General features: G+C 38.0%; 1 protein-coding gene across 3 annotated transcripts in view; it reads left to right on the top strand.

The window, feature by feature from the left end:
- Positions 1 to 13959, top strand: part of LOC123590328 (uncharacterized protein C3orf20 homolog) — a 123337-nt gene that overhangs the window by 21403 nt on the left and 87975 nt on the right. For all 3 annotated transcript variants that reach the window (XM_045463351.1, XM_045463349.1, XM_045463350.1), the window contains 3 exons: positions 3136 to 3596; positions 10544 to 10642; positions 12492 to 12591. In XM_045463351.1, the coding sequence (XP_045319307.1) occupies positions 3136 to 3596; positions 10544 to 10642; positions 12492 to 12591 (660 nt within the window). The remainder of the gene's footprint in view (positions 1 to 3135; positions 3597 to 10543; positions 10643 to 12491; positions 12592 to 13959) is intronic.

Raw genomic sequence — 13959 nt, 5'->3', positions numbered from 1 at the left:
CTTCCTCCTGGTATAGGGAGGGTATGTTTCACCTGAGGGTTTTAGCTCCTGCTTTCAGGAAGAAAAAGGAAGGTCAGAATGCACTTCTTCCATTTGCTATTTTTCAAGTGCCTTTAACTCAATATTATCAATATGCTAAAATGGCATATTTTGGGGTGGTATGCTCTGAACCTCCACAGAAGGGATGGAGAGTTAGTGTTAATGGGTACAGAGTTTCATTGGTGAAGATGAAAAAGTTCTGGAGATGAATGATAGCAATGTTTGCACAATAATGTGGATATACTCAATGCTTTAGGACTGTACACTTAAAATTGGTTAAAATGGTAAATTTTATGTGAATTTTATCATAATAAAAAAAAGGAATTTTGCCACTAAGGGGGCAGATAAATGATTTGTAGTTGGCAGGAACTGTATCAGTTCCTAAAAGTGTGTGGAGAAAAACACTGAAGAAATTTGTAAAACTAGGCTGTTGGTAATGCCTTGTAAGAGAGAGTCAGCTGAAGTCTGACCTTCCTTTAGTCTCTACCCCCTAGATTCAAACCCTGTGCATTTTAAGGGCCCAGAGATGGGGTAATCAGCACCTGGGATATGGACTTATCAACCAAAAATGTCTGTGGGACTGGGAAGGGCCTGTGGGTGCCATTAATTTCTAGTTGTTTTGGAAGAATTCCTCTAGGAAGCAATAGACTTAAATGCCACTTGATCAGCAGTACATTCTCTCTCCTGGTAGTTTAGATACATGGTAGGCCAAATCTTAACCATAATCACTTTGGTAGTAGAGTTAAAACATTAAGAATTCAGACGGTCTTATCAAAGGTGAACAACTTTGGCCCAAGAGAGTGCCAAACACTCTCTCTCAGGATAGCAATGGCCATGGAATTGTATGTTCCCTTTTATATACATTCCATATTAATATAGATATTAGCGTGAAATACTAGTATACATACGGTGTAGCTCTACATCTTTAGAAGTCAATATGAGGGGCACCTGAGTGGCTGAGTTGGTTAGTGTTATATATATAAATTCATGGGGTGAGTCAAATAACACACGTTTTAATTTACCAACAGATCCCCCTCCATTTTATCCTTTTATTTTTTAAATTAATAGTAAATTTTGATGACTATAAACAGATGGTATTTTATGATCTTACTTCTGCTCAATTTTATCTTTCTATACTTCATTGTGAAGATTTTCTTCTGACTTGTCTTTCGTTTAACTAATTTTCTTTTCAGCTTTGTGTCTAATATGCTGTTAAACCCATCTACTGAGTTCTTAATTTGGCTTATGATATTTTTCAGCTTTATAATTTCTATCTGGTTCTTTTTCAAACATGCTCGTGTGTGTGTGTGTGTGTGTGTGTGTGTGTGTGTGTGTGTGTAGCTTTCAGTTCTTTGCAAACATTCTCAATTTCCTTGGTCATAGTAAGCAGAGTTATTTTAAACTATATATCTCCCTATGGTTCTATTTTATTAGTTGCTGTTTCTACTGGCTCTCATTCACATTCTCCTGGTTCCTTGTAAATCTTGTGTTTTAAAACACTTTGTGTCACATATTGTATTTGAAAACTATTTTTAAAAATAATTTGAGGGCGTCTGGGTGGCTCATTCAGTTAAGCCTCCGACTCTTGATTTTGGCTCAGGTCATGTTCTCACGGTTTGTGATTTCAAGCCTTGCATCAGGCTGTGCACTGACAGTGCTGAACCTGCTTGGGATTCTCCCTCCCTCTCTCTCTGCCCCTCCCCAGCTCGCTCTCTCTCTCTCTCTCTCTCAAAGTAAACTTCTAAAAACTTTAAAAAACTTTTAAAAAAATTATTTGAGGGCTAGGATGAAGTCAACTTCTACTGGACGAGATTTACATTTGTTTCCGTCAGGAGTTTGTGGATAGCAACACTTAGGGGTCACCTTAATTCAATGTCAGGAAATGAGATAATTTGAAGCTGTGTTATAATGTGCTGGTCTAGGTGTACTTCTGGATAATCCTTACTCCTAGGCCACAGCCTTTCGAGTCTCAACCAATAACCTTGCCATGGAAGGCCCTAGATTCCAAATTTTGAACACTTAGCCCCCACAAAGCTATCAAAAGTCCTGACCAGTCATTAAGCCTCTCAGATGCATCTTATAGAATTGGTAAATTTTCCTTCCATACCTCTAACCTTCCACAAAGGGGGAAAATATGGGGTTTTTCTCTTTGGATTTCAATGTTCTTCCAGATACTGATAGTAACTCCTCACTATCTTGTTAGCTCTCTGTAGCCTTTAAGAAAAAAAAAAATTTTTTGGTCCAGCTTTTCTAGTTGTCTCCAAGAAAGGGTTACTTTGAATTACCTAGATGCTATTACCAAAAGGAGTAGATCACTTGCAAGTTTTAAACATGGTATGCATAGTTGTTTTGTAAACTGTGGCTGAAAATTCCAATATATGAGATATCTAGACCTTTGCAGATCTGTTTCTGTTGCTGCTTTGGAATTTCAGTATAATGTAGTAACATCTGATGGGGTGTGTAGGACAGGCTAAGGGAACATACAACGTGTTTGTAGTCTAACCTAAGAAATTCAGGGAAGGCTCTTTGGAAGAAACGACCTCTGTCTTGTCTTATAATTAAGGTAATGAATAAGCAGTACACACACATACTGGTTTTTATCTTCTGTTCATAAATGTAATAAATATTAATTGTAGAAAAGTTAGAAAAGTATAAAGTATAAAAGAAGGCAAAAAAATGACTTCCACAATCCCATAATCAATTTACTTTTTTGGAGGATATTTGCTTAGTTTCTGTACTAGCAGATATATGGTGCATACATTTACAATTGAGATCATTCCACATATATAACCGTGTATAATCTTTATATAATATTATAACATAAGCATTTTCCCAAATTATTAAGAGCAATTTCCCAAACAATTCTTCATGCTACCCATTGTATGAGCATGGCACTGTTTACTTAGCTATATCCTTATGGGCCATTATTTTTTTTTTCAATTTTTTCTAATATCAACAAATAATGTTACAGTTAGCAATTTTATTCACAGATATTATACATCCTTTTTATTACATTTTAAGATGGATTTCCAGAAGTTGAATTACTGAGTTAAAGAAAATAAAATATCTTTTAAGGCTTACATATGTTTTTTACAGTCATACAAACAGTACAGTATCTAAAGAACAAAAGGAAGCAAGACTATCTACAGTATCTGAATGTGAGAAGAAAGATGAATTCCATTCATCTGGGATCTCACAAATTTCTGGTGTTTCCAAGTTTTCATCTAACCTTCGATTCACCAAAATATACCGGCAAAAGAATCTATTTGAAGAATATAAACTGATTGCTGCTGAAATACTGAGTGAACTTGGGGAGATATTGCAGAAATATGCTGAGTATAACATTACTTTCCCTGCGGGAATTGTAAATCTTATGAATTACAGCTGGCATGATCTTATTGAAGGTGTTTGTAAGTGTGCAACAAAAAATTTGAAGAAAAACGATGCCTTAAAAAGAGATTCCAAAAACATGACCCAAATCAGCACCTGTGCAAGAGAGGAATCTCATAAGGAAAATCATCTTGTGAAAGCAAAAAAAGACCACCCTGTTTCATCGGGTGAGTAGAAGTTAGATTTATAAATAATCCTCCAGGTTTCTTTTTTTTTTTTTAAAAGGAATAAAGGGGCGCCTGGGTGGCTCTGTCAGTTAATCGCCTGACTTGATTTCAGCTCAGGTTTGTTAGACTGAACCCCACGTGGAGCTCTGCACTGGGTGTGGAGCCTGCTTGGGATTCTCTCTGTCCCTCTCTCTCTGCCTTTCCCCCCTCACTCATGAGCACTCACTATTGCACACTCTCTGTCTCTCAAAAATAAACAAACATTTTTAAAAAAATGAATAAAAATAGCAAGTAAGTGAGATGTTGACAAAACATTATATTAGTGATATATATTTGGTTTGTGTTAATAATTTTAATAAGTGTTAGTGAATGTCAGGAGAAAGATACAAAAATTTATAGTGCTTTCATTGTAAGCATCTGTTACACTTTACATTCATGTGATATGAACTCTCTGCCTTAAGGGATCCTACAAATTCTTTTACAGTGGCAGGGTCCAAAATAAATATGATGCTAGCCACATATGTAATTTTTTAAATTAACTTTTTATTTTAAGATGATTGTAGATCCACATACAGAGAGATACCATATGCCCTTACCCTTTCTCTATATGACAACATCTTGCAAAACTATAGTACAATATCACAGCCAGGATATTGACATTGATACAGTCAAGATTCAAAACATTTCTGTCAAGGCAAGAATCATTCATGGAGTCCTTCTGCAACCACACCCACTTCCCTCCTTCTTCCACCCCCTCTTTAATCTTGACAACCATGCAATGTATAACTTTTGGTGATTGCCTTTTTTCAGCAAGCTTAATTCTCTGGAGATACATCCAAGTAGTATGTATCAGTAGCTTGTTCCTTTTTATTGCCCAGTAGTATTCCATGGTATGAATGTACTACAGTTTGTTTAACCATTCCTTCCTTGAAGGACATCTAGGTATTTGGGTTTGTTTGTTTGTTTGGGGTTTTTTTTCCTTCAGTTTTTAACTATTTTGAAAGCTGCTAAAACATTTGGGTATAGGATTTATGTAAATATAAGTTTAGATTCCTCTTTGATAAATGCCCAGAAGTACAATTGCTGGGCTATGTGGCAACTACATGTTTACTTTTATATGAAACTTTCAAACTATTTTCCAGAGAGGCTGCACTGGTTTTTTGTTTTGTTTTTGTTTTTGTTTCTAAGTTTTATTTAAGTAATCTCTACACCCAACATGGGGCTTGAACCCATGACCCCAGGATCAAGAATCACATATTCTTCTGACTGAGCCAGCCGGGCACTCCATGGCTCTACTGTTTTACATTCCTACCAGCAATGTATAAGTGATACCATTTCTCCATATTCTCACCAGCATTTGGGTATTATCACCACTTTTTATTTTAGCCATTCTTGTAGGTGTGTAGTAATATCTCACTATAGTTTTAATTTGCGTTTCTTTAATGGCTAATGATATTGAATATTTGCCATCTGTATATCCTCTTCAGTGAAATATCTCCCGTGTCTTTGCTTAATTTTCTAATTGGGGGGCGCCTGGGTGGCGCAGTCGGTTAAGCGTCCGACTTCAGCCAGGTCACGATCTCGCGGTCTGTGAGTTCGAGCCCCGCGTCGGGCTCTGGGCTGATGGCTCAGAGCCTGGAGCCTGTTTCCGATTCTGTGTCTCCCTCTCTCTCTGCCCCTCCCCCGTTCATGCTCTGTCTCTCTCTGTCCCAAAAATAAATAAACGTTGAAAAAAAAAATTAAAAAAAAAAAAAAATTTTCTAATTGGATTGTTTTTTTAATTGTTGAATTTTGAGAGTTCTTTATATATTCTAGATACTAGTCCTTTGTTGTATATGTGCTTTCCAAATATTTTCTCCCAGTGTCTTCTCATCTTTTTAATAGGGTCCTTTGCAAAGAAAAAGTTTTAAATTTTGATGAAGTCCAACTTTTGAAAAATCTTTTTATGAATAGTGTTTTTGGTATCAAGGCTAAGAGTTCTCTGCCTATCCCTAAATCCTGAAGGTTTTCTCCTATTTTTTTTCCTAAAAGTTTTATAGTTTTACATTTTAGTTTTACATTTTACATTTAAGTCCATGACCCATTTGGCATTACCTTTTGTATAAAGTGTGAGACCTACACTGAGGTTCATTTTTTTGCCTATGGTTGTCCAGTTGCTTCAGCATCATTGTTGAAAATGCTGTCTTTCCTCCATTGAATTGCTTTTGTATCTTTCTCACACAAATCAGATGGGCATATTTATGTGAATCTATTGTGGGGTCCTCCTTTTGTTTCTGCTGGTTCTCATTCATGTTCTCTTGATTCCTTATGAATATGATTATTTTTGTCTTGTGTCAGACATTGTTTTTAAAAATAATTTGAGGCCAAGGGTGCCTGGGTGGCTCAGTCGTTTAAACAGCCCACTTGGTTTCAGCTCAGGTCATGATCTCATGGTTTGCGGATCGAGTTCTGCATCAAACTCTGTGCTGACAGCTCAGAACCTGCTTGGGATTCTTTCTCTACCAATCTGTCTCTCTCCAAATAAATAAATAAACTAAAAACAAATAATTTGAGGCCTGGAAGAAGTTATCTTCAACTGGAGGTGATTAGAAGCAGGGACTCAAACGGATGTTTGTATACCAGTGCTTATAGCAGCATTATTTACAATAGCCAAGAGGTGGAAACAACTCAAACGTCCATAGACAGGTGTATGGTTAAACAAATTATCGTATATATATACAGTGGAATGTTATTCAGCCTTAAAAAGGAATGAAATTCTGATACACATTATAATGTAGATGACCTTGAAGACACTATACTAAGTAAAGTAAGCCAGAACAAAAGGACAAATATACCATGACTCCACTTACATGAGATACCTAAAGTAATCAAATTCGTAGAGACAGAAAGTAGCACGGTAGTTGCAAGGGGCTGGCAGGAAGGGAGGATAGGCAGTTACTGTTAAATGGTTATAGAATTTCAATTGAGAAAGAAGAAAACTTTCTGAAGATGAATGGTGGTGGTGATGATTGTACAACCATGTAAATGAACTTGAATGAACTTAATGATTCAAAACTGTACACTTAAGAATGGTTAAAATGGGGGCACCAGGGTGGCTCAGTTGGTTAAGCATCTGACTTCATCTCAGGTCAAGATCTCACGATTTGTGAGTTCAAGCCCCAAGTCGGGCTGTATGCTGACAACTTGGAGCCTGGAGCCTGCTTTGGATTCTATATCTCCCTCTCTCTCTGCCCCTCCCCCACTCATGCTCTGTCTCTCTCTGTCTCTCACAAATGAATAAACATTAAAAAAAAATTTTAATAGTTAAAATGGTAAATTTTACATTATACAAATTTAACCACAATAAAAATATCTTAATGGTTAAATGGTAAATTTTTATATTATGTATACTTTATCACAATAGAAAACAAGATGGGGGACTAAGCTAACTGTGAAAAAGGAAGCTTTCCTTCTTATAAGGTGGTAAACAAAAGGAACTGAGTGAAAGGGCAGGTATATATACACAAGGGGGCATTTAATTTCAGAGTGAGAAGAGTTGAGTCTGTAAGCCTAAAACCAGGAACTTGTGATAATATGATATATATGTGAAATAGTACAAAATGGCCCATTTTAGAGACACTTGAGTTGATGCTGCTTCCACAGTTCCTTTCTGCCTACGACCACATTTGTGTTCCCTCACTCCCTGGGCCAAATTAGGGCTTTTGTGGGCTCTGGTGCTTTTCCCTTCACTGTGTCCCTTACTTCATAGAAGTTATTAAAAACTATATCTTACGACTGCATTATTACAAAGATAAATCTAATCCAGCTAGACTCATTATTATTTATTCATTATTGTCTTATTCAGTTTCTTCTTCTGCTTTAAAAGAGACTAAAATTAAAACATTTTGGGGGGCTTCTAGACATGTCATATGCCTCATGGAGAAATCAATTCTGCTTTCTTCTTCCCTCACTTCTGAGGGACCATCATCCTCTCAGAATGTTGCTCTCTCCTGCCACCTGATCTTTGCCTGTTCTTAGCCTCTAGATTTTTCACTGTTAAGATGAAGTTACTGGGGTGCCTGGGTAGCTCAGTCGGTTAGGTGTCCGACTTTGGCTAGGTCATGATCTCATGGTTCATGGGTTCGAGCCCCTCATCGGGCTATGTGCTGACCGCTCAGAGCCTGAAGCCTGCTTCCAATTCTGTGTCTCCCTCTCACTCTGCCCCTCCCCTGCTCATTCTCTGTCTCTGTCTCTCTCAAAAATAAATGTTAAAAAAAAATTTTTTTTGATGAAGTTACCTATTTAATTCCAAGACATTGATGCTCTTCTCAGATGCTGAAAACATTTGCAAGTACCAAACCCAAGAATGTTAAAAATAATAATAAAGTCTTAGGGGTCTGAAATTTTTGCTGATAATAATTTCAGAAAACTTAATAGGGAGATATGAGTGACTGGCACAAACATGCAATTTAAAAAGGATGAAGAACCTCACCAGAGCTTAGCACTACATTCTGGAGAGTACAGGTAGACCCCACTTTTACCCCCAGAGTGAAGCTTTATTTTCAGTACTTTTAAGATTTCTCACTTTAGCTTCTATTGTGTTGATATATACAAGCAAGTTTCAACATAGCAAAAGAGCTGGTATTTTAAATATTAAAATCATATTCAATTATAACATTTTATAGATCATAGGGATCTTTCTAGCTATTATCTAATTTAGTTGTCCAGATATCCCTGTCAGGCAGCTAATAGGGTTTCTGTTTCACTAAGAAGAAAACTGAGATTCCAAAGGGCTGAGTAACTTGCCCAAAGTCATACAGTTTCTGATTGAGCCGCGATCCCAACCCTGGTCTTCTAACTCCCAATATAGTAGCCTTTCTGCTATCTTATCCCTAATTCTCATTCTGCTATTGTAATAGTGATAATGATTTTGACAATGAGAATAAATAGTGGTGGTTGCTATCTCTACAATGACCCCTCTGAGATAGAGAAGTAAACTAGTGTAGTGATTAAGCGTTTGCTTTTGGGATTCCTGGGTCCAAATCCTGGCTATTGCATTACTGCTTATATAACTTTGAGCTCATATAATTATGAACACATTTCACAACCCCTCTTTGTCTCAGTTTCATTATCTGTAACATCGTACTAGAAACCATATCTCTTTCCAGGGTGGTTCTGAATATTAAATAAGTTAACACTAAAACACTTGGAAAAGTATCTAGATATAGTAGATACTACTTTTTTTTTTTAAGTTTTTATTTAAATTCCAGTTAACATACAGTGTCATGTTAGTTTCAGGTGTGCAATATACTGGTTAAACACTTCCATTCAGCACCCAGTGGTAGACACTACTTATGTATTTGTTATCTTATTATTTTTTTAATGTTTATTTATTTTGAGAGAGAGAGAGAGAGAGAGAGAGAGAGAGAGAGAGAGAGAATCCCAAACAGGCTCTGCTCTGACAGCAGAGAGCCCAATGCAGGGCTTGAACTCATGAACCATGAGATCATGACCTGAGCCCAGGTCAGATGCTTAACTGACTGAGCCACCCAGGCACCCCTGTTATTTTATTATTATTATTTCCATTATCTCATATTATCCTCAGAGTAACCCTTTGGTATATAGATATTATTACAGGTTCCTGATGGTTCATGAAGCCTAATGCATTTGCTTGAACAAGATAATTCTGGCAATACAATTTTTACTCTTTAAGAATAAGTGATTGCTGTTAATAAAAAGATTGGAATGCTCTGTAGCAGTTTTCAAAGTGTGGTTCCGGAACCAGTGCATCAACATCACTAGGAACTTAGAACAAGTACTAGCAAAATTTCTAGCTCTTATTCTAGACTTACCTGAATTCCTCCTCTGTAAAATGAGGATGATTAATTGTAGAATTTTGTTGAAAGAAATAAACTAATTTATAATGCATGTAATGTGCTTAGCATAGTGCCTGGCATATGGTAAGTGCTTAATAAATATTAGCCATAGTTATTGTGCATATTCTTACTTGTACCCTTATTTCTTTTACTTTTATCATTGTAATTTTCTCATCTTTTTACTTTACTTTAATTTTTATTTTTTTAAATTTTAGATGCAGACTATTTGTATGGATTCCTGGAAATAAGGACTTCCCAATTCATATATAAAGTTTAAGAAGCTACCATGAGTTTTTGCTTTCTTTTCAAAATATCCCTAAATATTTTATTTTTAGATAGATTTTAAGATCTAATTTTATTTTATAAGATGACTTCATTCCACTTCATACACTAATAGAATTTCTTGCCTTAATTTACATTTTGGGGTGCCTGGGTGGCTCAGTCCGTTAAGTGTCTAACTCTAGATTTTGGCCCAGGTCATGATCCCATGGTTTGTGAGTTCGAGCCCTGCGCCGGGCTCCACAATGGCAGTGGGGAGCCTGCTTGGGATTCTCTCTCTCTCTCTCTCTCTCTCTCTGCCCCTCCCCAGATCACTCTCTCTCTCTCTCTCTCTCAAAGTAAATAAATAAACTTAAAAAAAAATGAATTAGGTTTACATTTTAGCACAAAACTTAATGATACAGAGAGGCTTTGTGTCCATGTAGCCTTTTTTTTTTTTTTTTTTTTAACCAGAACAGGCTGCTAACTATTATCCCATTGCTAAAAAAATAAATGAAAGTAAAACATGAATTTTTTTTAGTGGTTCTCATGTGAAAGGGCAACTCTTAGAACAAAAGCATAAACACAATCTTTTAGTAAATCAAGAAGTTATGCAAAGATATTTAACTTTAAAAAGCAGTTTCATTTCTAGAGCAAATTAAAATATTTCATGAGTCACTATGGGTACTTATGGAAAATTTTGCTAATGCCCTCATAAGAATATTAAAATATTGACAACTGTTTTTTGTGTTGATGATGATTTAGCAAAATACTCACTTTCTCTTCTCTTTCCCCTCTGCCCTCTCATCTTCTTCCTCCTTCCTTTTTTCCTAGCTCTTGTCAAACAAAACCAGTATTCACAGATCCCGCAGGATAGCCATTTACCTGTTGTCATCCACTTCTCCCTGTTATCCAAGATCTGTTTAGAAAATGGTAAGATCCCTTTACCCACCCAAATTAGGGTCGATTGTAATGAGCAAGCAGAGTGAGAATCACTTACATTCCCTGAATTTGAAAACTCTCTCAGTCATCCTCATAGTATAACCTCAGTCAGAGCCAGACATTTAAGTTCATGGATTCCAAGTCAAAAAGTTTTCAAATGCAGCCCCCACCCCCAGCCTTCCCTGATTTCTCCACTCTTGTATCTTAGGAGTTTTTTCTTCATGGTTCTGAGAAACTAGCTTCTGGAACAATGACATGCCTGTCCCCCCAGGAGAGCACCCAGGGCCTTCCATCACAAAAACATACTAACTTGGACTAGGAACCAAACCTTCTGGGTTAAAAGGCAAAAATTGGTTCTTAAATTGTTTAAATGTTATAAAGGAGACTTCCCAAGGAAGATTATGGTTACACAAATCTAGGAAGAATACAGATGATCCCTTTATGAGGTTATAAAAGGGATAAGATATAGGTTGTTAGGAAAAGGGAACCTCGTCATCCCTTGAAATACAGACATAATATAGCTGTGTGGCTCAGGGAGTGAGCAGGAGTTGGGGCTGACTGCCATGGGTCTTATAGATTTGCTTCTCATAATCTTTTCATCATAATCTAAGAACTTTAAGACCTGTTGAAGTTTCTGCTTTTAGGGAATATGCTTTTAGGAGTCCAGTGTCCCTCCCATACTTCCCCATTCCCTACATATGCTTCTGAATTTGATATATTTAGGAATCAAGTTAGGACTGGAACTGTCTCACTGAAGAGGGATAGATATTGAGGAAATATGCATATGCTAAGAATAAGCACAGTAAGTAGGGCAAAACAGCAAATAGGAATGAAGTAAATTATAAGATATCCAGAGAGTTCTGCATGAAAATGCCCAGGAGTCCAAATAGGTAGGTAAAGTCAGTGACAGGAAATCCCTCAGCAGGAAACTGAATGACAAGCAGATAGTCTGTGAGCAAGGAGCCAGCCTTTAGTCATTAAAAGGCAGGACTGAAATCCCACAGTGGGAGGCTGGCAACAATGCATTATCTAACCCTAAGGAAATGAGGATAGAATTTGTTCAGCCTTTCCAATCTGAGGTAAGGATGGTTCTCTTGATCCAGTGATGATGAACCTGAATGTGATTGATTATGTTAGTCAGGAATCTTTAAGCTGTAGGTGACAAGAACCCAACTCACACTAGCTTCAGCAACAGGAGAATCCTGTGCTCGTGTATTGGGGGTAACTCACAAGATTAAAGGAAGAACCACAGGAGCAAAGGTCCAAGGCAGGATGTATGACTCAACACTTGCAGGGATTCTTCTCTGTCCATCCCTGCTTGGCAGATTTCTATGGTTAGGCTTGCTTCACACAGTGAAGATAAGGAGATTGTCACTGCCCCTAGAGTCACATGCTCCTTGCCTAGAAAGAAAGTGCTTCTTTTCCTCCAGTGTCCACAGAGAAGACTCAGGAACAGAACCCACGTCTACTGACTACCAATAAAATATTCTCTCTCGAGAGATGGGATTCTGTCCCGGGACTGGGGAATGCTGAAGAATCTGATCTGTAGGTCTACGGGTGTGTAGGCATTTTTAAAAGGCCTCTACTTCTTCAGATGTCATCATAGGGATTTAATTCCTTGGGGTTAAAGCTTTGATCCCATTTTAGTTAAAATCTCCTGAGAAGAGGTAATTCTTAAGCTAATTGCTTACACTTTAATATGAATGGATTTTGGTTTTTCAAGTAGGCTTGGGTAGACTGATAGCTGAGCAGGATTTATCTAGTGAGTACTGACATGGAGATAAATTTTTAAATAGCCATTTTGAGTTACTATGTGTGTTGTTGTTGTTGTTGTTTTAAGGTTGGATCTTTCAACATCCTCACTCAAAATTGGAAATTCTGAAATGGAAGACAATCCTCAATACTGCTGTAAAGAGACTACAAGAAGCCATAATTCAAATGTAGGGAGCCCTCTGAAATCTTTAGAATCATATACTTTTATGAGGTGTGTGATGCGTAGATAGGCAAGAAGAGATGCAGAGCCTGTGGGACCCTGGGCAAGTCACTCTATTGCTTTGCTTGTCGTGTTTGTAATGTGAAAAAAGTATGTACATACATGCACACACAACCCTTCTTTTCCTGGCAACTCACGGAAATAAGTCAGTCTGTGCTACCCGACTTACCAGTCAATCAGCCTTGTCAGGTGACCAGACCAGGATCCTGTGTGAAAACAGTGGAGAGGAGGGAGAGAAGAAAAGAAGTCAGGGAAAGAAGCGCCAGCCATAGGGAAAGCACTGTTCCAAGGAAATATAAAACTAGTCCCCATGTACCTCAAATGGGAAACTAAACATCTCAGCAAGTTAACTATCAACAATTAGGAGGTGGTAAGAATCAAACAATTAGGAGGTGATAGTAACCACAGCAAGCATTGACAAAATTTCTACTCTGGCTAGGCAGTGGAGCTGATGCTTTACATTTATTATCTATACTACTTAGAACAACTGAGAGAGAGAGAGAGAGAGAGAGAGAGAGAGGATTATCATCTCCATTTTACAGGTGAGGACACTAATAGTGCCACAAAATGTGGCAATTTGTTTAGAGTCATACAGCTAGAAAAAGGCAGAGCCAGGGGTGACCCCAGGTCTATCTGACTCCAAAGTGCACCCACTTTCAACCATGCTTTATTTTCTTTTTTTTTTTTTAATTTTTTTTTTCAACGTTTATTTATTTTTGGGACAGAGAGAGACAGAGCATGAACGGAGGAGGGGCAGAGAGAGAGGGAGACACAGAATCAGAAACAGGCTCCAGGCTCTGAGCCATCAGCCCAGAGCCCGACGCGGGGCTCGAACTCACGGACCGCGAGATCGTGACCTGGCTGAAGTCGGACGCTTAACCGACTGCGCCACCCAGGCGCCCCACCATGCTTTATTTTCACTCCAGGTTCCCACCTGGACTTCAGTGAGAAAATAACTACTATTGCTTTGTGGGTTATGTTTTAAATGGGATACATACTTAGTATTTAAAACATTTATTTAAAATTACATACACACAGAGGCACCTGGCTGGCTCAGTTGGAAGAGTATGTGACTCTTGATCTCAAGGTCATGAGTTCGAGCCCTATGTTGGGTGTAGAGATTGGGGCGCCTGGGTGGCGCAGTCGGTTAAGCGTCCGACTTCAGCCAGGTCACGATCTCGCCGTCCGTGAGTTCGAGCCCCGCGTCGGGCTCTGGGCTGATGGCTCAGAGCCTGGAGCCTGTTTCCAATTCTGTGTCTCCCTCTCTCTCTGCCCCTCCCCCGTTCATGCTCTGTCTCTGTCTCAAAAATAAATA

The sequence above is a fragment of the Leopardus geoffroyi genome, chromosome B4 (assembly GCF_018350155.1).
Source record: "Leopardus geoffroyi isolate Oge1 chromosome B4, O.geoffroyi_Oge1_pat1.0, whole genome shotgun sequence".
Lineage (NCBI taxonomy): Eukaryota > Metazoa > Chordata > Mammalia > Carnivora > Felidae > Leopardus > Leopardus geoffroyi.
This window is presented reverse-complemented; position numbering and strand designations above follow the sequence as displayed.